A 22865-nucleotide genomic window follows, 5' to 3' on the forward strand; every position below is an offset into this window, starting at 1 on the left:
GCTCCATAGCTCCTTGGCATCTTAATATCTTCCAATCTTACACAAGATGGTAGTCAATAATAAATTAACCAATAATTTGGTTGTCTCTCATCTCTTGATTTGCTCCTCATTCCATTTCTTCTTCTTGTGGAACTTTTCCTTTGAATTTCTCGGAGTTTCAAAACCCTCAATTAGAGCAAACCATTGCTCTATCTTTATTATAAAAAAAAAAATTGACCATTGATTTCCAAAGATCAAAGCTTCCAATTCTGAATGGTGGAGGATATCATATTTGAATCCATCTTAACACTCCATTTTTAAACTTAAGCTCTTGAATAGTAATTTTTTGGCTTATTGAAATTAGAGCTCCAAGCTTCAAACTTCTTCGTCTTCCTCTAACTCATTGCTCTCTCTATGATTAGTCGAATTAAGAGTGACCTCACTATGATACCACTTGTTAAGACACTCCGAAAGCTAGAATGGGGGAGGGGGTGAATAGCTTCTTTTGCTTCATCTTGTTGATTTGTTATAGCAGAAGACTTGAAACAATCGCTGACACTAGGATTTACTTGATATCCATCTTCTTGAGGTGACTAATCCAAAGATCCACACAGTGTACACACTCCACTATGAAAAACACTTCTTCTCGAAAATAATCCGGAGATGGAGAAACCTCATACAAACTCATAATAAGAAAATGTAGAAAATGAATACAAAATACAATAAACACCTTTCTTGATCTCGTATAGCTTGTAGATGCCTCTTGATCATTGGAAACTACAACAACACTTGTTCTCTAAGGGCTCAAGAATTAGTAGAGAGTGTGTGAGAGAGATGGCTTCAAAAAAATCCATGAAAAAACTTTTCTAGGGTTCTTCATTGCCTCCCAATTTATTAGGCTCACTCCTAATCGATTGACATGTAGGATTTGCCCTTTCAACTTTAGAACGACCCTTTTTGAAATTTTAATCAATTGATGAGCCATCTCAATCGATTCAGAGAGCCTTAATCGATTACCCAATTGATTCTGCAACTCTTTGTTCGTTGGCGAAAATGCCTTAATCGATTAGGCCAATCGATTAATCTATTGCCTCAATTCATTCTTCCTTCTCATGACAAAACACTACCTAATTGATGACCAAATTGATTAGCAGTGGTTAAATCGATTGGCCAATCGATTTAGAACCTCTCTATGCTCATGATGTATGCTCCCAATCAATTGAGGTGAAGGCTTAATCAATTACTCCAATTGATTCATGCCTTCTCCTTTCTCGTGGCAAACAACTGTCAATCGATCAGGAAGAGCTTAATCGATTATTTCAATCGATTAGTTCAAGGTCAATTGATTGCCATAATCGATTGCTCAACCCTAACTTGCATAATCAAGTCTAAGATTCCTTTGCCCAACATCCAGTCAACCGTGATATTTTGAAACTTTTTCACCAAGTGTCTGAACAACATTTGACCCACTTGGACTTTATATCTCATAGACACTTTTTGTTGGACTTCCGATCACCAAGTGCGGCCGCTAACTTTTTGTTGAACTTTTGATCATCAGGTGCGGTCCTCTTTGACTCATTTGGATTTTCTTCTTACCTAACCGTAGTTAGAACTTTTCTCTTGCCAACGTGTAGTCCTCCCAGACCCACTTGGACTTTCTCTTTGCCAATGTGCAGTCCTCCTTGATTCACTTAGACTTTCCATTGCCTAACCACAATTAGGACTTTCTTTACCAACATGCGGTCTTCCTTAATCCATTTGGATTTTCTTTTGCCTAACATCAATTAGGACTTTCTTTTGCCTAACCCTCGAATTAGGACTTTACCTAACTCTCGAGTTAGGACTTTGTCTTGCCTAACTCTCAAGTTAGACTTTACCTTACCTAACCTCCAGTTAGAGTTTTTCAATCAAGTATCCAGTCCTTCATGACCTACTTGACTCCCATCTCATATATTATCAAATATCGGATCAACTTTGACCTATTTGACCAATTCTCACATATTGTCCAAATATCAAAACTCAAGCTCGAACTCACTAGAGATTAGTCAAACTGGTCAACCTTAACTTGAGGATGATTGCACAAATAATTTTCCAAAAAATGCTAATGATGATGACTTGTTGAACAAATACTGCACTAAGGAAGATGAAACTGGTGGTGATAACAGAAGTGAGATGTCTAATTACGAATCTAATGATGATGTTTCTACTGAGCATGACTTTGATAGTGAATATGAGATTGGTTTGTTGGGAAAATTTTTGAATCAAGGTAATTTTAAATTTATAATTCAAACCATTAAGAGGGATGATATTTGACGATATCAATGCATTTATAAAAGTTATATATGAGTATTCTATTCAGTGAGGGTTTCAATTAATTGAACTAATGAATGAAGCAAGACGGGTGACTTTACATTATGGGAATGAGATGTGTGAATGGAGCGTTCATGCATCTTTGATGCCAAACGACATTACTTTTGGTGTAAAGACTTGCAACTCTGATCACAGTTGCTCAACCAAAAAAAAATTTGAAGGCATCTACAAAATGGATGGCGGAAAAAGTAATGGGTTTGGTTCGGGTAAATTGAAATGTGAAAATGGAGGTACCTAGAGATGAACTCCAGAAATTTAGATTGCAGGCCAATAAATAGCATGTGTATAAAGCTACGAAAAAATATATTGAACTTGTGGATGGTTCTCATTCATCTTCATATGAACTGCTTCCTAAATATTATTTAATAGTCATGGAAACAAACCCTGGAAGTGTTGCTAAGATTGAATTTGCACTGAGTTTAGGGGCAACAATCCCTTAAGTCAAAAGATTTTTCTGGGGGCTTGATGCGTTGAGAAAAGGGTTCTTGGAGGGTTGTAAACCATATATAGGGTTCGATGGTTGGCATTTGAAGGGTCCTTACAGTGGTGTTATGCTTAGTGCAATTGAATTGGATGGAAACAATGGGTTGTTTCCTATTGCCTTTGCTTTTGTTAAGAGTGAAAATAAGGATAGTTGGTGTTTTTTCTTTGAGCTGCTTTATAACTTTCTTGGTGGATTTGGCAAAAATAGGAAGTGGACTTTCATGACTGATAGACAGAAGGTATTGTTTAAGCCAATTTTATAATTTATTTATATTTCATTAGTTAATGACTATGATGCAATTTATTTATAAAATGATGTTTTATTTTTCAGGATTTGATTGAAGCAATAAATATGCATGTTCCACATGTTGTTCACAGAAAATGTTGTAGGCACATCTTATCAAATTTCAGATCTAGATTTCCATCTATTATTTTGAGGAAATTATTCTAGACAGCTACTAGGGCTTACTAGCAGCTTACACTGACAGAGACTTCAAGGATGCAATGGATAAGATTAGAGACCTTAAACTAGAAGCTTTTCAATGGTTGAGTGAAATTGGTGATTCTTTGGAAGCAAGGTATGATTTTTTCCGATCCTTGAAGTGTGAGCATGTCACAAACAATGCATCTGAGTCCTTTAACAATTGGATATGTGATTTGACGGTGAAACCTATGTTAACATTAGTTGATACACTTAGGGTTAAACTAATGAGCAAGTTACAAACAAGATATGCCACCGGGTATGATCGGACAAATATAATGACTCCACGAGTGGTTGTAAGTTTACAAAATATATCACAACAATGTAGGGGATTGTCATTTTTTTATGCTAATGGTACCGCATATGAGGTTAGGGAAGAAAAATACATCATATGTGGTCACAATCGAGAAAAGGTCTTGTGATGGTAGTGTTTGGAATCACACAGGTATACCTTGTAAACATGCTACTATAGTACTAATAGATAGGAGGTAAAATTTGAAAGATTGTTGTGATCCCAGACTGACAAAAGAGTAGTATATCAGGGCATATTCACAATTGATAAACTCAATTCCTAATATGTCATTTTGACTGAGATGGAGGCCCATACTTACTTTCCCCCTAAGCTGAGAAGAAGGATCAAAAGACCAAAAAATGCTAGAATGAGAGAAGAAGGTGAGGGACCTACAATTGGATAAAAGAGGTCATGTACTCTTAAATGTACAAGGTGTCAATAATTTGGTCACAACAAGTATACTTGTGCTGGAGGTCCAATTAAGCAAAGAAAGGGTTCCAAAAAAAATCAAGATCTCAGGTTAAAATTTTAAAACTTTCAGTCTGATTTTCTTTTTTTGTTTCAATTGACAACTATATCATTATTTTTTGTGGAGCTGACAATATTTCTAAGGTCAAATGGAGCCACAACCAAGTCACCAAAAAGGATGTGTACCATATGAGGCGTCAGTGTAACAAATACAATGAGGAGCAATCAAAACATGTTAAGAGGGAGGAATTAGAGGGAGAGAAGTTCTTCTAATGTTTCTACGGATCGATTGCTTCGAGGGTTATTATGCTTTGGTGAGAGACAGAGAGGGTATGATCATCAACAGATTTTAGTGGATAATTGTCTCACCGTTTCCGTTTATTTTTTTCCATCAGTATCGTACTAAGGGGCTTTTTGATATTCCTTAAATCACGGGGTTCGTTTTGTTTTTCGAAACCTAGGGGTAATTGAAATTTTCCCTAAATTGTAAAAACATTAATCAATTTTTCGTACGTCATTAAATGTTTTTATTGCCTTTCAATAAAAGTGAGAGATAAGTTGCAATGAAATCTTCGAGTCGGTGCATTGGCAGTGCTGATGTTTAACAGGGCCATGTTTATCATGCCAGGCTAAATCTGTGTAGCGGCCAGCCATTTGCACAAATGCACAATCCGATTTGACCAAGACCAAACCATAACGACAACTACAACAACTTAGTGATGGCCGATGTGTTTTATTTCTATGTTTTTTTCGTTGTTCCCTTATCGTCAACGCCAGTGTGGTGCGGAGGCAGTGTCTCCGCAAAAGAGAAGCAGCGGCTGGGCGTAAAGAATGAGCTCCCTTCACCTCTTCTCTCCTCCTTCTTCCTCCTCCTCTACTGCTCCTCTTATTCGCAGTCCTTTTCCCTCCTCCTTCATCGTGCCTTCGCACCTCTCGATGGCGAGGACTCGCTCCGTCCGCTGCACGCCCATGCGCTCCAAGTTCTCCTCCTCTTTCCCCCGTAATACAGTTCAGATAACACAATAACTCTCCCTCCTCTGTCTACTCGTCTTCTCTCATCTCACCAGGTTTTCCTATCTCATCTTCCAGGAATCTACGCCTTCTCGAGCAACGACATCAAGGTAGGATCCAACATCGAAGTCGATGGTGCTCCCTGGCGTGTTCTCGGTATCGCCTCTCTTAAATGCCCACAACGTGGATTGTGGCTCCCTATTTTATCATGCCGCTGTGTCCTTCGTCGGCTTTTGCCTACATTTATGTGGTGTAGAAACCCTAGTTAATTATTTTTTCCTTGATTTGTTGAACTTGGTAGAATTTCTCCATGTCAAACCTGGAAAGGGGGCAGCTTTCGTGCGGACCAAAGTGCGTAACTACTTGACAGGCAACACAGTTGAGAAAACCTTCCGAGCTGGAAGCACGGTAAATTCGAATTTATATTCAACTGCTATCTTATGGTGCTTGTTCTAATGCATGACTAAATGTCTTATCTTACTATTGATGAATGCTGGCTTGCATTGATTCTTAATTTCCTTCAATGTTTCGTTTCTTTTTCTTTCTTTTACTCCACTAATTCCTTGTTATACATCATGGTGTACCAGATTCTAGAGGCAAATATTGCCAAGGAAACCAAACAGTTCACATACAAAGACGGCGCTCAATTTGTGTTCATGGATCTGGTAAGTTTACAGATATTGAGCAATTTGCTTGTCTGGTTTAGCGTGTTAAGTTTAAGCTGTTCGTAGCACGCATGTTCCCTGGTATATATGCATGATATTGCCAAAATTGGAGCATCATACTAAAATTTATCAAATGGCTAGAAAATAACTAAGAAACAGAAGCCTACGTCTACCAAGATAGACTCATGAATAAAATATTTATAAGCTTCCATAAAAATAAAATAATCTAGTAGATGTGGCAATGGCACTGCCCTAAGAGAAAGTGATGCCCCAAGTGTAGAGAGATTGCCGTTGTGCCTGTTACAAACTTGCAACTCAGAAATAATTAATGGCATGTATGGAATTAATTTCAATTTTAAATTTGTACTTAAATTTGCTATTTATCCTATTTTAGTTGTCAGGCCAAAATGATTAAGCCAAAGTTAATAGTAGCATTCATGTATGCTTATAGAGTTACTTTATTTCACAACTAAAAATGTGAGGCTAAACTGGTGTGTTATAATCTCCCCACTTAAGGCTTGATGTTTGCGTTAAGTCTTACACTCAACTTATAGCTTAGAATCGCCAAATAGTGGTTACACAATCATTTAGGCAACCCTTTCGAATGTTTCATCATGCATAGAAGCATCATGTGAGGCCTAATAGTGGTTACGTAATCACGTAGGCAACCCTTTCCAATGCCTGTTTTAATACCAATTATCAGAACTCCGTTTGATGAGAGAGCTGACTTTAAGAAAATAACTTTGTTTATGCTAAGGTTTATTAAATAACTCTAAGAAAATAATAGGGAATAGAAGCTTACCTCGTGCAAGATGAGATTAGCAACATTGTAACATTGATGGATCTCAGCGTTAGCAACAATAACTCTTATTTATTTGTTTATTTATTTTTATATACCAGGACAATAACTCTTATTTAAGATAACAGTGTTGATGGATCTCAACATTAGCAACAAAACTCTTATTTAAGAGTAATTACATTTTTACATGAATACAAAATTTTGACCCAAAATTTAATGAGGATGTTATACTTGTTCAAGTTCACCTCCTCATCTATTTTCTTGTTACTCTCAATTTGTTGCCCCCGCGGCAAGGTTGAGTTGACTAATGCGGGGCAGAGTTGCTACCATAGGACAAATGTTCGAATCTTGGCAAAGCCGATGAAAAAAAAGCCCTCCCCGCACTGGCCAACTACAACTCCCTATTTACCTCCTTATAAATGGTCGTGGGGCCAACTGTGTGGGGCCGCTTGGGTGGTGGATTCCACTTTTTACTACCATTGTTACTCTCAATTTGTTTTTATCCCTTTCAAAATCTAAAGCAGACACTACCGTGACACATGTAAGACCACGATGAACAAAATATAGTATAACATATTGAATATGACTGCTCATACTCATGTTTGTTGACTCTACAAGAAAGATTACTATACGGATGTTCATGTCTCTAGCTTACATCTGCCTTGATGGTTATACGAGTCATGAAGATAGCTTCATATGGTCGGATATCCATCCTATTAATTGGTCTCTTGGCAAGGAATATAATGTTCACTAGTAGCCCATACCAATGGTGGCTAACTTCCATGGAGCCAGGCTAGTCACCTCCTAGATTCGAAGAGCTAGATACTTGGAATACCAAAAAAAAAAAAAAATTATTAGCCCATAACAATATGACATGACATGACATGAATTAACTTATCATGTCTTACAAACTGTTATCAACATAAAGGATTTCATATGGCATTCGGTTATGGAGCTTATCCCAAAATAATGGCAAACATGTTTGAGTCTGTGAATTGGTGATACTTGCTTGTTGTGATCTGGCATCTCAGTTCATCGTAGTAGCTTCTCGAAATAGTAACTTCTCGAATCTGCACAAGGATTTTTTTTTTTTGATCACGTAACCTGAATAAAGCTTGTATAAAACAAGTAAATAGGAAATCCATTTATCATTCTGCCACCCTAGTTTTAAGTTCTCTGTCTGTGTGATAGACAGTCCAGCTTAAAAGAAATGAAGCTAGAAAGCTCAACAATCAAGAAAACTTTATTATGTGAAATAAAGCAGTCTGTGTCACAGCTAAAATGGGGGATGGTAGAGGTTACAAAATGAAAAATAAAGTAAGCATTCCTAAAATTCACATTTTTGTTGTGCTCACCACAAATTGGTGATAAGAAACTTTCATCTCCTATGCAACTCTTGTTAAAGCATGGAAACTAAAATATATTGTCTGCTAAATTATACTAATTTTGAGTAACTAACTTAATTACGTATAAATGTTGTTTTATCATTTTGAATATTGAAGATTTTAGAACATGCAACCTTAAGTATGTCATGGATTAAAGCTTTGAAGTAGCATTGGCTGCTGTCAAATTAGTCTTTGATTTTGTTATGCTACATATCAGAATCTAGATATGATGCATATGATAATATGTGATACTTCACAGACAACTTTTGAGGAATTTCGTCTGACTGAGGCAGATGTTGGTGATAAAAAGAAATGGTTGAAAGAAGAAATGGACTGCAACTTGCTCTTCTGGAATGGACGGGTATTTCTCTCTCCTTGGTTGACCAATGAAAATTACCATCTGCTATTACCATAGATTTGCTAACTTGGTATGTTCATCTATATAAACAGAATGTTGGGTTCTTGAAAATTTCAGTTTTTTGCATCTTATTGCTGAACTCTGAATAACTTTACCTTTTTGGATGCTTCTGTGCAAGTAATGCGCAGTCAATGGCAACTAACCCTGAACAGTCCACAGGTAATTGATTTTGAACTTCCCATCATAGTGAAGCTGACTGTGGTTGATGTGGATCCTGGTCTAAAAGGTGACACTGTACAAGGTAATCAACTAATCATGAGAGATTTATTTTGATTCCACCATAGTTCTGCATTATGATGATCAATTTGGTTGCAAAACTGTTTCTGTTAATTGATATTTTTAACTGATTGCTCCTATATTTGATCCACCATCTAAGTTTCTATAAGATCTTTTATTGTTGGTAGGTTGCTTTTTATGGCAACTGAAGCTGATAACCTACCAGAATCCTTTAATATGGTCATCGACTAATGGGTTATCTCTAACATTATCAAATACCTACGGCTTCCCTTTAGTTTCAGCTCATTGCTAACATTACATAAGATAGTTTTATCATCAGTAAATATCTAGAGGGAGTTTTTATAGATAGTTCTATCATTGCTAAAAAATCTAGAGGGAGTTCTATCGATAGTTCTACTATTACTAAAAAATATAGAGGAGTATATATTTTAAAGATTCCTTCTTGGAACACATTCTGGTCTACAGTGGAAGAGTACTATGGAATGATATATATTTTTCTCTTTAATCTCCCTTGGATAATGAAATATTTGCACATTCATTTTCCACAAAAAAGGAAAACTGCTATTAAAAACCTCATTTTAATAGCACCAACTTATCCGGTGTCTATTTACAGGCAATCTAAACTTTTATGTTAACTTGAACAACATACAAATTGCAGGGGGATCAAAACCAGCAACTCTAGACACAGGTGCTGTTGTGAATGTGCCACTGTTTGTGAGCATTGGCGAAGAGATCTTAGTTGATACTAGAACCGGCCAGTATACAAGCCGAGCATAGGGAAGCTGTCTCAACGAATCGTCTCAGATGAGTTCTTTTTGCAGCTTGTCTTGCAGTCGCAGAATCATTGCAAGTTAAGGTTGTCATATAAAATTTTGCAGCTTGTGATTAAGCTGGCGGTTTTGGTATCATTCTTTAACATCTTTTGCACATTATTGAATGATGGATATTGTCAATAAACACAATTGTTACCTTCAAGCTCTTAGAATCACTTGATACCTTGCATTAGTTGGTGCTTCATGTTGTTTAACTAGCCAAGTGTAGAACTAGCACATCAGGTTGGCAGATTGAACAAGCATGACTTTGATCGAACAAGAAGGGCTTTATCTCATCCAAAAGAATTGTATGCTATTCAAAAGTCATTGGATCATATTATACTCCTAAAAAATTTTAACTTTCCCTGCCAATGTTATTTCCTTGATTCAATTGGATAAAATTTCTATCATGAGTTTCTTTTTATTTTTTATATAAAATATTCAAATTTGAATAACTACCGTCGTTTTGTCCAGAATTTTTAGGCTTTTTCTTCCAAGAGGTAGAAAAAGGAGATGGCAAAATTTCCAAAGGGGGAAATGAATATATATATATATATAGGAAAGAGAGTAAGTGAAAGTAAAAGAAAAAAAATCAGTAATCTTTGTTTTAAAACCACAAAAATTGAAATATGGTAAGGGATAAATATTGATGATAGTTTAGTTTATAACAAAAATTATTTTCTATATATATATATATATAAATATATTGAAATGAACATTTTTACCAACATCTTCTCAAGATAGTATATGATAATAACACCTAAATTGCTACCGCCAAATTGTTTCTTTTCCATTTTTTTTTAACGCAAGTTTAGTAGTCAAAATTTGACAGATTGAGATAAGAATAAAATTTGAAATCTAATTGAGAAACAAAATTGAAATTTTTTTCTTTTTTTCTTTTCTTTTTTTCTTTTCTTTTTAAAAATCTTCGTCCTAAATCGTATTGAGTAGGCTTTCATCAACTTTTTCAATAATAATTACCTTCCGTACAATTTTCCTCTTTGCCTCGCCCGTTACCTTCCTCTCTCTCTGTTTAATTTTTGGCTGCTTCCAGTTCCAAAGCGACCCCAGTCTCCTTCCCTCTTCCCTCCTCTCTCTCTCTCTCTCCCGCGAAATCTCCACTCCAATCTCCCTCCATCCCCGCCGGCGATCTCGCTTGCTGCCGTTAGTTCCTCGCTCGCTCTCGACTCCCCGGTTCGACTGACGCAGCCCGTTTACCTTTTTTTCTTCACTGTTAGGAGTTCTCGAGGGGCATCGAGGATATGATTAGGGTTTGTTTTCGCTCTTTTCCCTGTTGTTCAAAATTGTTTTTTTTCCTTCTTCGTTAATCGAGTTGGTATTTTCTGGATTCGTGGAGACTTCTCCTTTTGTCGATCCGATCAAGTGTTTCTCGAGATGGAATTATAGGGGTGGTTCTGTTTCCAGGTGTTCTCGATGTGAAAGCACGAGATCTGGTATCGAGGCGATCTCTGTTGTTGCCCTAGCGCTCAAACAAAGGCATTCCTTCCTGTTCTTGTTATGCTGATGGATTCTGAAGCACTCAAAGATTTCTCCTTTGACAAAATTGGAGCTTCTGAATCGGATGAAATGGAGATCATTGAGATGGGGTCTTTAATTAAGTTGGAAGAAGTGGCAAGTGGTGGGCAAGAAGTTTGCCGCCGTGCTCCCTCGATCGGGTGTAATTACTATTCTGAAGGTTGTGATGGTGCATTCATTGAACTCATTGATGGAATGGAAGTTTGTCCTGCAACCCCGTCTCCTGATAGTGAGAGTTTGGATCTTTCATTCTCTTCTGATCAATCTGAGGAACGTGAGGCCGTTTCCATTGCCCAAACCCCATTACAAAACACCTTCGATCCATTTGCTCCTGCCAAAGAAGATCTAGCTGTTGCCCCCATGAAGAAAACTCTGAAGAGAATTCAAATTCCTCACCTGCGGAAGCTGAAATTTTATGAATTTCTTGATTCCACTCATATAGAATGCCATGTTCCTGAAGAAGGTCACCTTTCAGAATTACTTTCTCAATCGTTCTTCGAACTAATTGTTTCGTGCCAGTTGCAGGAGATATCTGCAAACAATCTGTTGCATCATGAGCAACATTCCAAATATCCCAATACGCCACTGTCATTACCTTTACTAACAGGTGTTGCAGAGACATGCCCACCTGCTCCTAAGAGAGAACCGGCAAGATCAACAAAATTAGATCCCGGAATATGCCGACAGCTTGACTTCCCCGACGACGACATGGCTGGATGACAGAACTCTGTTGTTTTGTTTTCTAACATATAATATCACAAACTTATTTAATAGTTAATGTTCCTAGCTACATAGAAATAACCTGTGTTCTATCCTGATTAGACTCATGCAGGGACTAATTGCTTCAATTGCAGTTTGTAAATTTTGGATTGCTCATGCTTGCTGATTTGAGCTGTATTGTCAATGATATTGATGACACTAGGAAAGTTATTAACTTCTTGTAAGTTGGATAAGTACATGACTTGAATGTGCCATCACTGTGTTTTCTTCTCGTTTTCTTTTATTGTGGGTGATCATGACAAGCAGAATATGACTGTTTTTCTTGTGCATGTTCCTGCTTGATGGTCTAATTTGGGCTTTTGATAGTTGTGATTCCCAAAAGCAATATATAGCTATCAAGATATATATTGTTTTGAAACAGGTGGAGGATACTTGGGTGATTTTGGAATAGGTTGCATGTTAAGTTTTGTTTTCCCACCAAATCTAGTTTTTGTCTAAAAGAGTCTTGTATTTAGATTTCTTATATATTCTAGTGATACTTGGAGTTATTAATAATGTTTCTAAATATGAAGAGGTCTTGCTCTATATACTTGCTTTGTTCTTTCATATAAATAAAAAGGTAAAAAGTAGGAGTATGTTTCATTTCATATATCGATTCCTTAAGTTTAAATTAATATGAAAAAATTAGATGAAAAGTCAATGGTAAAATAAAATGAATAAATAAATAGGAGAGCATGTTGAATTAGAGATGGTTGGTACAGTATATTAAACTTTAAATCTTTATATTGTATAAAAATCATATGGAGTATATTGATATTAAATTTATATCAATATACCGATATGATTATGTAGCATATTAAATTTTTGATAATTTTTCTGACCTCAAGTTGAATGCCTCTTTCCCACTACATTTGAATAACAAATTAATTGAATCAAAATTCCTCCAAATAAAATTAACCTTCTAGCCATTCTTAAATCATCCTATTCAGTGTTATTTGATTTAATATTTTTTTCCGGCCATCCTAATTCGGTGTTACATGATTTATTATTTTTTTTTATAAGCATATTGAATCACAATAGTTTTGGCAGCAACCAAAAAATAATAAAAGAAAGAAAAAAACACTCCACTCTTAACTTTTACCATTAACATTAGCCTCTATAACAAAATGCTTCCGATACGAAAAATCCTGACATGATAACAGATCAAAATTCAATGAAATCAGTATGGCATTCCCCCCACGCCAGCGCCCATAGTAGCAGAATCATTCTCATCCTTTGGTAGCTCAACAACTACAGCTTCGGTGGTAGTCAGCAACGAAGAAACGCTGAAATAATAACAAATGAACGTAAAATGAGTTTGGACTTGATAAAGCCAAGTGGGCTTTCAGTAGGAACACACAGAAAACATAATTTTACTCACCTTGCAGCATCTACCAAAGCAGTTCTGATGACCTTCAAGGGATCAATGATGCCTGCTTTCACCATGTCTACGTAATCCCCTGGTCATGAAAGAAAGATCATCAATGTCTTTAACTAGTCACAAAACTATTTTAAGAAACTCAATGTGGGAATGAATCTGACCTTTGGCTGCATCATAACCAAGGTCGAGATTATCTTGTTCCAAAAGCTTGCCAACCACCACTGCTCCCTCTACTCCAGCATTGGAAGCAATTATGTATGCTGGGGCCTGGAAAAGTTCAGACTGGAAAGTTGAAAGATAACGGCGTAATAAATTACCAGCTTTAGCTCTACAAGATAGTCAAGAACCTTTAAGGCGTTTTGAATTATTTGGACACCAATCTTCTGGTCGAAGTTGGCCGTCTGCAGTTTATCCAGCTCCTTGGATGCATAAAGAAGCGCAACGCCACCACCTGAAAATAGTCAATGAGTACCTCCAACTATTGTGAAGAAAATATCTCAAGAATTTCACTAGAAATGGAGAAAAGATACCCGGCACAATGCCTTCTTCAACAGCAGCTTTTGTTGCGTTAAGAGCGTCTGTCACCCTGTCCTTTTTCTCACCAACTTCTGCTTCACTAGCTCCTCCAATCTGCAAAAATCATGTCTAGATTCATGAAATAGCTCAAAATAGAAATTGCCACTACCTATGATTATGATTAGTCAAGAAAATTACAGTACAGGTAAAGAAACATACTGGTCAGGCTATAAATGCTAAAACTCATTAAACTGTTATTCTTAAGACGAGAAAATTGCAGTAGTGTAATGTGTAAACTAATTAACACTTAAACACCAACTGCTTTGCTCTAAAACAACGTTTTAGCAGCATGTCGTGAAAGTGAAGCTCCAACTTAAAGAATACCTTAAGAACAGCAACTCCACCAGAAAGTTTTGCCAACCTCTCTTGCAACTTTTCTTTGTCATAATCAGATGTGCTTAATTCAATGGCAGATCGTATCTGGTATGAATGGAAGGTAAAACAATCACAAAATACAAGCTTGATTCCATTAATTCATTTCAGTATCTCATTGATCAGATGTAAAAGAATCTGACCTGCTGGCATCTCTCTTCAATAGCCTGTTTGTCACCAGAACCATGCAGAATCACAGAATCATCTTTTGAGATTGTCACCTACAATATAACCATTTATAAATTCCGATGCCCCCAGTTGGACGCCTATACTAATAACGTGGTTGATTCCAAGTTCAGAATGCAGGCTACTGACTATGAAACTAAGAACAATAAAAGTTAAAAAAAAAAAAACACAGCTACACCTTTTTGCATGATCCAAGCATTTCAAATTCCACTTTCTCAAGGTTCATGCCAAGTTCTTCTGTTATGACCTAAACCATACAAGCAAATAATTCATTAATTCGCCATACATTAATGGAAGAACACCAAACAATGCCTATTTAAATGTACTCACAGATCCCCCTGTGAGAGTGGCAAGATCATGCAAACTGGCCTTTCTGTTCTCCCCAAAACCAGGGGCCTTAACAGCGCAGACCTGTACGGAAACAACTTAGTGGGCGCTGGAATGTAGCCAGAACTAGGTGCCAAATTGAATTCACAAGTATCAATACACAAAAGATGGTTTTATTGACCTTAATTCCAGCACGAAGCTTATTGAGAATCAAAGTCGCAAGAGCGTCACTTTCTACATCTTCAGCAACAATTAGCAAAGGTCTTTGTCTCTGAACACAGAAGAAAAGTATCAGTATTTATTATATCAACGGTAAAAACATTCTGAAATCTGCATCAAGATACTTCACCTTCAATGCCAACTCTAATGCCTTGACTACGCCATTGATGTTTGAGATCTTCTTTTCATGAATCAAAATAAGAGGATCTTCAAGTTCCTGCAAAACAAAAAATTTCATTCATAAATCAATAAAATAAGCACTACATGGATGGAAGGTACTTGATCGTGATATACTGCTTACACATTTTTGATTCTTCTGGTCGGTAATGAAATATGGTGATATGTACCCTCTGTCAAGTTTCATTCCTTCAACTACTTCCAGTTCGTCATCTAGGGTTTTACCATCCTAACAGGGTACATCAAATTACAGATAATTTTCATGAGCAATGTAACTGGTATGTAGTCAAACTAGAAGAGCAAAGCAAACAGAAATTTATAAAACACAGAAGAAAGCTCAACAAAAGAAGTTAAATTTAACAAACTACTAAAAGCAGACAGGGCTACACAGTATGCACAGTCAGAAATATTTTTTTTACACCAAATGGCAGTCATGTGCGTCAGATTTATCTCAATCAATAGTTATATTGTATGCAAAACTAAGAAAAATTTTAAAAAAATTATGGATGCCCCATTGTGCACCAATCAAAATCCAATGTCATGTTTGACTAGATAATTTTAATGGCATTGACAACTGGAAATGCAATCTAATGGAACACTAGTTAAAAGTAAATGGAAATTATTTTGAATTCAAATCATAATAGATTAATAAGAAAAAATTGAAACAAAAAAGTAAGACTTTTCACAAGACATCCTTGATAAGAGCATGGTCAATGAAATTTTTGCATTATTTTCTTTAGCTATGTTTGACACAAGTTATCCAATTCCTAACAATTAGTAAACATCAGATATTACCATGATATAAGTAAATGATCGATGAATGTTACATTAATAAAACATGACCTGAATGGTGCATCTGTATCACATAAGATCCAATAACCAGTGGACCCATATATCATTTTTTTTTGTCTCAAGATGCCTTGAAAATTGTAGGTGGTGGTATCAGACACAAAAAAATTACAAATAATATTGAAAAATTTTACGTTTTTGCAATTTTTCATAAAAGCTATACTTCACCAAAAAGTATGAATTGAGTTAGTCTGCTTTTATTTTTCCTTTCTATTTCTGACAATCAAGAAGCTAGTCTGTCTATGACTCAATTCAACACTTCAACTATGAACAAATTGTTGTAAAAAGTGAAATGTGAAAAGGCAAATTGAGCTTATATTAAAAAGATAGAATATATATATATATAGTTGACACTAGGTATCCAATTCTTCGAACCAACTAATCATGGGAGTGACCGGCACGACCCTACGGAAATTTTCCGCTAGCCATAGGATAAATCGGGAAGCGCTAATGGAGGCTCATCCAAACGGCCAACATTCTTAGGTTTATGAGAAGGGAAAATCCCCTGCGGTGTTTAATGTTTTATATCATGAAAGATGAATTATTACCTAACGCCATTTACTTTAAATGAGTAAGAAAAAAGATATAGTGGCGGAGAAACATAAGTAATTGCTATTGCTAAACTGTAAGTGAAAAGAAAATGTGAGTGGACAACAAATAAAGTAACATAAAGTATCATCACCAAGAATAAGACGCTTACAGAGACTGTAATAACTCCCTCTCTGCCAACTTTCTCCATGGCTTTTGCAATTAGTTCCCCAATTTCTCTTTCTCCATTAGCTGATATTGTGCCAACCTTTAACAGAAAATCAATCAAGTTATTGCTGATGTGATAAACAACTAAGGAACTAAGCAAAAAAATATGTAATATCAGAAGCTACAATTTCCAAAGTTATGGGGGTGCTCCCAAAGTTTCTTTTATTGTGATATTCTGGATACCAAATAACATTATACCTGGGCTATCTCCTCCGATGTACTAATCAACTTTGCTCTGGCCTTCAAGTTAGTCACAACAGCATCAACTGCAATGGTGATGCCTCGTCTCAAGTCCATCGCATTCATTCCAGCTGCAACTGACTTGCATCCTTCAGCAAATATTGCTTTTGTAAGGATCGTAGCACAGGTTGTCCCTGCATAAATTCAGCTCACCCAATGTTAGCAACATGCCACTGAAACCAATGTAGCCTTTTAATCAATGAAGATGTGGCAGTTATACTCATGAGATTTCCAGAGGAAATAACCAAATACCACTTGCCAAAGGAGGCAGAGGTAGGTAGAGTCACAAATGAACTAACTTTTTTGTGAAAAAATCTCAATACTTGATAAGTGCTCATTTGTGTTTGTTCACATGGAAAATCCTTTTAGAAAAAATAACAAATTTGAATATGTTTTCAAGTTATCTAAGATAGTGAATAAGCTGTTGTAAGGTGAAATTGGCCAGATCCATGAGCAAAGATGAATTGTTCATGCCCACACTTGTTACAGACTTGTTAATAATTTGTCATCTTATTTATCTAGCTTATTTATTCAAATATATAAAGAATATATTATATGTAAACGTGCAAAATAGTTGGGTAGTTATTTGGATAACCATTAAACACAAAACGCTAAACCTGATTACAAAGCAAACAGAAAACTTACCATCACCAGCAACATCATTAGTTGAATTGGCAACTTGCTTCACAAGGCTGGCACCCACATTCTTTATTCTATCCTTGAACTCGATACTCTTTGCTACCGTTACACCATCCTTTGTTACTTTGGGTGCGCCATAGCTTTGCTCAATAACAACAGTTCGACCCTTCAAACAAGTATCAAAGAAACAAATCAAACATCAAATCACTGTGTCACGAGACGCAAATCCTGCTTGATCCCATCAATAATTTTTGGCAACATAAACCAGCCAAAGATCTATACCTTTGGGCCCATAGTCACCTTCACCGCATCGGCAAGATCTTCCACACCCTTGAGCATCAAAGCACGTGCATCCACTCCGAATCTGATATCCTTTGCAGCATAGTTCCTAGTCGATCCAAGTCTACTACCAATCTACAGCCAGAAAAGCAATAGAACGTAACTCGTATGATCACATATCCTACAACTCTTCTAATCATGGTCCCTATATCTATTATCGTGATCGCAGCTCAAAATCAAAACTTTATACATATAAAAAAAAAAGAGACAACAATAATGAAGAGAAATTTTATCACAACCCAAAAAAGTCCAGACTTTTGTACCTGCCGGCTGCTGCTACCTCTAGCAACCCTAAAAAAAACAAAAAGGCCAAGTAAGCTATCACCATGAACACAAAAAAACTTCGTGCATTTCTTTCTAGAAAATAAAACTTACCGAGCTTTGGAGGCAAGGGAGGCGACGGCGCGATACATGGTCGGATCGAGGAGAGAACGTAGTAGAGCTATCGGCGGTATACCGGGGCTCCGTAGAACAGATCAAGTGGAAAGGAGCTTTCTGGAGCTTAAATAGTGGGGAAGGGAAGAGGATGGTAGCAGCCAGGTTAGAGACACGAAGGACCTCGTAAGAATCCTCCCCAGGTCCAGGGTTTAGGGTTTTCGGTATCGGAGGCTTCGGTTTACTTTAGAACTAACATTTAAGTAAAATGTCCTCGCTATGTGAACGAAATCTGGACCGTTCATCGAGATGGAAGCCACTGGCGGACGATAAAATAAGTGGTCCTCGCGGAGCATCATTGACAAGCTAAATGGAATGGTAAAAATGACAATAATTAGAAAGAAGATAATTATATTTTAAAGACCCTTCCACATTCTTTTCACAGTTATTTGGATGCGAAGGCCAATGGGAAGATGTAATTCGTTATTTGACTCATCTCATCGTCCAAACCAAATGCAGATAGCCTTATTCACTAATCCCAACTTCTTGTACTTATACACACACGAAGCTTTTACGATAGAATCAAGGGCTGGACTATGAGATGAGCCTCTTGGAAATGCAAAAAGAAGAAATGCTCAAGAGAGAGATTATTAGTGGAGAAGAGTTACATCCGAGTAAGAGAAGAAGAATCATCGTACCCTCACTTACCTCCCTCGATCTTTATATAATCGACAGAATTGAATCTTCAGATTAGCTGCCACACGAGCGAGACAATGCCCACAGGCTGTCAGCACACAAGGCGGTAGACAATCATTGGACTGTACCTCAACACTATCGAACAATTGGCCAAGTGTCACTTTCTGCATGAGTTGTCGAAGGCTGTCGGGCAGTTGGCTAGGTGTGTGCGAGTTGTCAGAGGTTGAGGCTAAGTAGTCAACTGTCGCCGATAGATGACTACTGGCTTCTCAAGTCAGAATGAGACGTCATTAGACAAAGGTTGAGTGCTCAGGAGAACAGACCGACGGATCCGAGACTGAAGCCAAGTGCTCAGGAAGTGACTCGAGTCTGAATGAGATGTTGCTAAACAAATGCTAAGTACTCAGCAACGCAAAACCCAAGCGGTCTTCTTGAGTTCGAATGGGACATTGCTAGACAAACGTCGAGTGCTTGGGAAAGGAGATCGGCAAGTCAGGAGTGCTCGAGAAAGAAAACTGATGGATCGGGAAGTGAAGTCAAGTGCTCGAGCTTAATTTCAGATACTATCACATGTTCCTCTTCCAAATCGGACCAAGAAACAGAATCGAATGAAATCTAATAAAAGTATTAGGTCGAATAGGATCAATTCCTCTACGTAAAGAGTCGCTAGATCAAATAAGTTAGGTTGGCCAGGATTCCACTACATGAGGAGTGGCTGGATCAAAAAAGTTAGGTCAGGCAGAACTTGGACGGACTACGGGGAGGTACTCAATCCGGATGGAAACCCAGATATCATAGTTCCATTCTACTACTAAATTTGCTTAGATGGCCGTGAACAAAGGAGCAACGCCTGCATTGACCTGCTGCAGGACGCCCAGCTCTTCTAAGGATGCGCAAGGGTGGCGCATTCAAGCGGCGCCGCTTCGTCGCCAACCTCCACCTGAGAGACTACCTCAAGCGCGAGTTCCCCTTCCAGGAGACGCCGATCATCCACTTCAAGTCTCCCTCAGTGCGGATACTCCGATTCCACTGCATCACCGCGGCTGCTGCATGCTGACGACGAAGAGGAATTCATTTTTGACAAGCACAGCAGGAGTTCTAGCAGCTATATGAACCACAGCGAGATCAGCTCAGATGAAACTTGCTGTCACATTCTTTTACGGTTATACGTAGTCATCCTTTGGAAATTATGATTTTTTGCGGCATACAAAAATACGTGAGCCTCCACATTTATTTCAGGTTCATATTGAATTCCATTCTCTCTCGTTGTGCCTGAACTATTTTATGCAGCTACCAGACGGTAAGTAACGTGACCGTATGCCACTGCCGAATTGTAAGAAAACAAACTAAAAACGATAGCTCGATACATAAAAAATCTATGCAGTTTTACTTTATTTTATAAAAGGCTATTTTCGAGACTCTAATTCATAGCTTTTAAGTATAATAACTTTATCAACAATTGTCAGAAAACAAACTAAAAACTGAAAATAGAACAAAAATCAACACCAAACTTACATATTTTATCTCGCATTTTGCATGGTCCCCAACCAATATATCTTCCTATACAAAAGATCGTAATGTAATTCATCTAGATGCCAAGGACCAAAAGTTGAGGAGAAACGAGGGGCAGATTGCAAACCAACTGATGAAGGCCATGGCTGTGGCAGTCTCAAAGGTTGCACAATATTGCCTCCTGTGGCATGCTTCCAGATCATTACCGATCAGCACTGTAATGCCAGCAGATGCACAAGCAGCTGCAAACATCAGTGTCGAAGTGATCTGCATGCGAAATCAAATATGATTTTCTTTCCAATGAGAAGATAAACCGAATATGATTAACTACACAAAAGGACACATTTTGCAAACTTCAAGTAGTTTAGAGTATGCTTGTGTGAATTGAAGGTATGATACAACAAATGGATATAAAAAATCCTCGATGTTAAAGTAAAATGGTTTGATCGTGTCACAGTATCTATTTAAGTAGCAAAATAACATACATTTAAGGTCACCTAAAACTTGTTTAAAAAGGAAACATATAACATCTATGCTTACCCCATCTCCGATGGTAAACAAGGACAGGGCACGGGGATTCCGCACGCTGCGTTTTACTAGAAGTGCATATATATCGATAAAAGCTAAGGAGATACTCCACAAGCTCTGTAAGATAGCTGCTGCAACCAAATAGCTGCACAATACAGAAGAGCCCTTTCAAATGTTCAGAATTGCATTTTCTCAAGTTTGATTTGCAAATAAATAGCAAGTCCAATAAACATTTGGTTGAATGCTAATGAGATTCAACAAGCACAGAAATCATAAATAAGCAGTTAGAAGAAGGTAAGCTCTGTTTTCAATCAGAAGTCGATGGTACTGTTTGGCTGCAAATAAACATAGTGACAACTTGAAATATCAAAATCTAAATCTCACAAGAATGATAGGTAGATGATAATACTATGCATCCAGATGAACATCCTAAACACCTTAACTAGCAAGTTAAGGAAATACGGACGCAAATTGATATAACTACGAGATCATAAAATATATTTTCATGTCAGATCATCGTTTAGGCCAGAAGAACTAAAACCAATTGAATACAAGTCAAATATAATAAAGGAACTATACTCGAACAAACAGACTAGTTTGAGAACATTGTCGTGTGACCATTCATTTAAACCCAGGTCATCTAGCAGCAACAGAAGAAAAATAAAGCCCCTTAACCTGGCATGAGAAATGTACTCTTTTAAATTCAAGAAACATATTTACCCAAGACAATTCTTCACTCAGTAAAATTCAGATGTGCTACTTTATTGCATTTCTAAAACCTGCATAACAGGAACAAAATTCTCGAGTTCATACTAGAAATTCACAACAAATAACAAGCTAATTGATGCCAACATGCCACAGAATCAGTTAGAAGAGAACAAGATAGTAGAAAACACAACTTGTGAAGCGTCATCAAGATAAAAGAGGTGCCGGTTCCAAGAAATCGCTTGGCGAAAATTAAGCGAAAGGAACAAGAAAGATAACCTGAAGGCAGTGACAGAGGTGAAATCGGTGTAGGAAACCATGACGCCAAGCGCAGTAACAGCGGATACAAACTGAGCCAAACGCAGGGCGAGCCCGCCAGGAGTCCCCGGCATGCCCTGGATGTCTTTCATCCTCACCCTCGGCGGGTTCTCCGCCGCATCGGTGAGAGGCGGCGCCTCCACAGGGTGCACCGCCGGTCGGCTCACCGACATCTCGCAGGCCACGACTCCTAACACATCGCTAACCCAGCTACGAACAGTTTACCAAAGGAGAAATCTTCCGATCGCCAATATCACGACAAGCCAACCACCCTCCGCGGTTGGATCGGTATATCCACCCCCGCACTCTAAAATCACCAACTCAGAAACGACTCTGGCTCGCCTCTGCTATGAAAACTCGACAGGAAGAGGAAACCCTAATCCTCACCGGAAGAATCGATGGAATAGAAAGGAGGAGAAACTGCAGAAGAAGAAAGGCGGCCACCTACGGCAAGTGAAGAAGCAAGCGAAAACAAGGAAAGCCTGCGACCTCGGCACGCCACCTTGTACTACCCATAGCCGCGACCATTAATATGGGTGGGGCCCATCTCGTGGACATCCGCTCACAGAGAAGGTTTGATTAGCGGGCGGTGACAAGTGGTGACGAGTGAGGCCCCTAAACCACTGCTTTTGCGGCTGTCGCAGTGGTCGACTCGCCGGCCAAAGAAAGCGTGATCGAGCGAGCCCGTTGACTCCTCCCCTCTTCACAAGAGTGTCATCGGATGAACACTATGGCTTCCGTCTCCCTTTCGCCTGTTAAGTTGCTCCGCCCTCCCTTTCGCAATCTTGATGATTCCGTCTCTCCAATTTTGGCATTGTTATGGAAATTGACACACACAAAGCTCAATCCACTTCCTATTCTGGATCCATTTTATACCGAACACAACCCAAGTGTTGAAGGGGGTTGAAATCGATCGCTGAAGACCCGGGCGCTAGTCACCGGAGCAAAGACCGGAGTTAAGTGCCCAACATCTGA

General features: G+C 37.9%; 4 protein-coding genes across 4 annotated transcripts; 2 read left to right on the top strand and 2 right to left on the bottom strand.

The window, feature by feature from the left end:
- Window positions 1-4817: 4817 nt before the first annotated feature.
- LOC122021386 (elongation factor P-like) lies at window positions 4818-9599 on the top strand. Its single transcript, XM_042579511.1, has 7 exons — window positions 4818-5073; window positions 5163-5240; window positions 5386-5492; window positions 5672-5749; window positions 8193-8294; window positions 8511-8592; window positions 9247-9599. The coding sequence occupies exons 1-7, from the start codon at window positions 4905-4907 to the stop codon at window positions 9363-9365; spliced, it is 735 nt and encodes a 244-aa protein (XP_042435445.1). The 5' UTR covers window positions 4818-4904; the 3' UTR covers window positions 9366-9599.
- An 815-nt stretch (window positions 9600-10414) lies between these two features.
- Window positions 10415-11927, top strand: LOC122021397. The gene is made up of 2 exons (XM_042579522.1): window positions 10415-10671; window positions 10826-11927. The coding sequence occupies exon 2, from the start codon at window positions 10919-10921 to the stop codon at window positions 11654-11656; it is 738 nt and encodes a 245-aa protein (XP_042435456.1). The 5' UTR covers window positions 10415-10671; window positions 10826-10918; the 3' UTR covers window positions 11657-11927.
- A 755-nt stretch (window positions 11928-12682) lies between these two features.
- LOC122021378 (chaperonin CPN60-2, mitochondrial-like) lies at window positions 12683-18378 on the bottom strand. Its single transcript, XM_042579506.1, has 18 exons — window positions 18132-18378; window positions 18020-18047; window positions 17700-17831; window positions 17424-17583; window positions 16737-16912; window positions 16483-16578; window positions 15058-15162; window positions 14887-14973; window positions 14719-14808; window positions 14541-14621; window positions 14389-14457; window positions 14168-14245; window positions 13977-14072; window positions 13607-13706; window positions 13424-13527; window positions 13238-13343; window positions 13077-13155; window positions 12683-12981 (listed from the first exon to the last, which is right to left on the bottom strand). Exons 1-18 carry the CDS (start codon window positions 18167-18169, stop codon window positions 12876-12878), a joined length of 1731 nt encoding a protein of 576 aa, XP_042435440.1. The 5' UTR covers window positions 18170-18378; the 3' UTR covers window positions 12683-12875.
- A 1870-nt stretch (window positions 18379-20248) lies between these two features.
- On the bottom strand, window positions 20249-22653 carry LOC122021408 (CASP-like protein 5A1). The gene is made up of 3 exons (XM_042579531.1): window positions 21852-22653; window positions 20880-21012; window positions 20249-20606 (listed from the first exon to the last, which is right to left on the bottom strand). The coding sequence occupies exons 1-3, from the start codon at window positions 22061-22063 to the stop codon at window positions 20412-20414; spliced, it is 540 nt and encodes a 179-aa protein (XP_042435465.1). The 5' UTR covers window positions 22064-22653; the 3' UTR covers window positions 20249-20411.
- Between the last annotated feature and the right edge of the window lie 212 nt (window positions 22654-22865).

Source organism: Zingiber officinale, chromosome 1A, assembly GCF_018446385.1.
Source record: "Zingiber officinale cultivar Zhangliang chromosome 1A, Zo_v1.1, whole genome shotgun sequence".
In the NCBI taxonomy this organism is placed as follows: Eukaryota; Viridiplantae; Streptophyta; class Magnoliopsida; order Zingiberales; family Zingiberaceae; genus Zingiber; species Zingiber officinale.

Coding starts and splice junctions, on each gene's coding strand:
- LOC122021386 (XM_042579511.1), top strand. CDS start 4,905: ATGAGCTCCCTTCACCTCTTCTCTCCTCCTTCTTCCTCCTCCTCTACT. Junction 5,074..5,162: donor GTTCTCCTCCTCTTTCCCCC/GTAATACAGTTC, acceptor CTCATCTTCCAG/GAATCTACGCCTTCTCGAGC. Junction 5,493..5,671: donor CCTTCCGAGCTGGAAGCACG/GTAAATTCGAAT, acceptor ATGGTGTACCAG/ATTCTAGAGGCAAATATTGC.
- LOC122021397 (XM_042579522.1), top strand. CDS start 10,919: ATGCTGATGGATTCTGAAGCACTCAAAGATTTCTCCTTTGACAAAATT.
- LOC122021378 (XM_042579506.1), bottom strand. CDS start 18,169: ATGTATCGCGCCGTCGCCTCCCTTGCCTCCAAAGCTCG. Junction 16,913..17,423: donor TAATGATGTTGCTGGTGATG/GTAAGTTTTCTG, acceptor GAATTTATGCAG/GGACAACCTGTGCTACGATC. Junction 14,073..14,167: donor TTGAAGAGAGATGCCAGCAG/GTCAGATTCTTT, acceptor CATTCATACCAG/ATACGATCTGCCATTGAATT.
- LOC122021408 (XM_042579531.1), bottom strand. CDS start 22,063: ATGTCGGTGAGCCGACCGGCGGTGCACCCTGTGGAGGCGCCGCCTCTC. Junction 21,013..21,851: donor ACCTCTGTCACTGCCTTCAG/GTTATCTTTCTT, acceptor TGTATTGTGCAG/CTATTTGGTTGCAGCAGCTA. Junction 20,607..20,879: donor TGTTTACCATCGGAGATGGG/GTAAGCATAGAT, acceptor TTTCGCATGCAG/ATCACTTCGACACTGATGTT.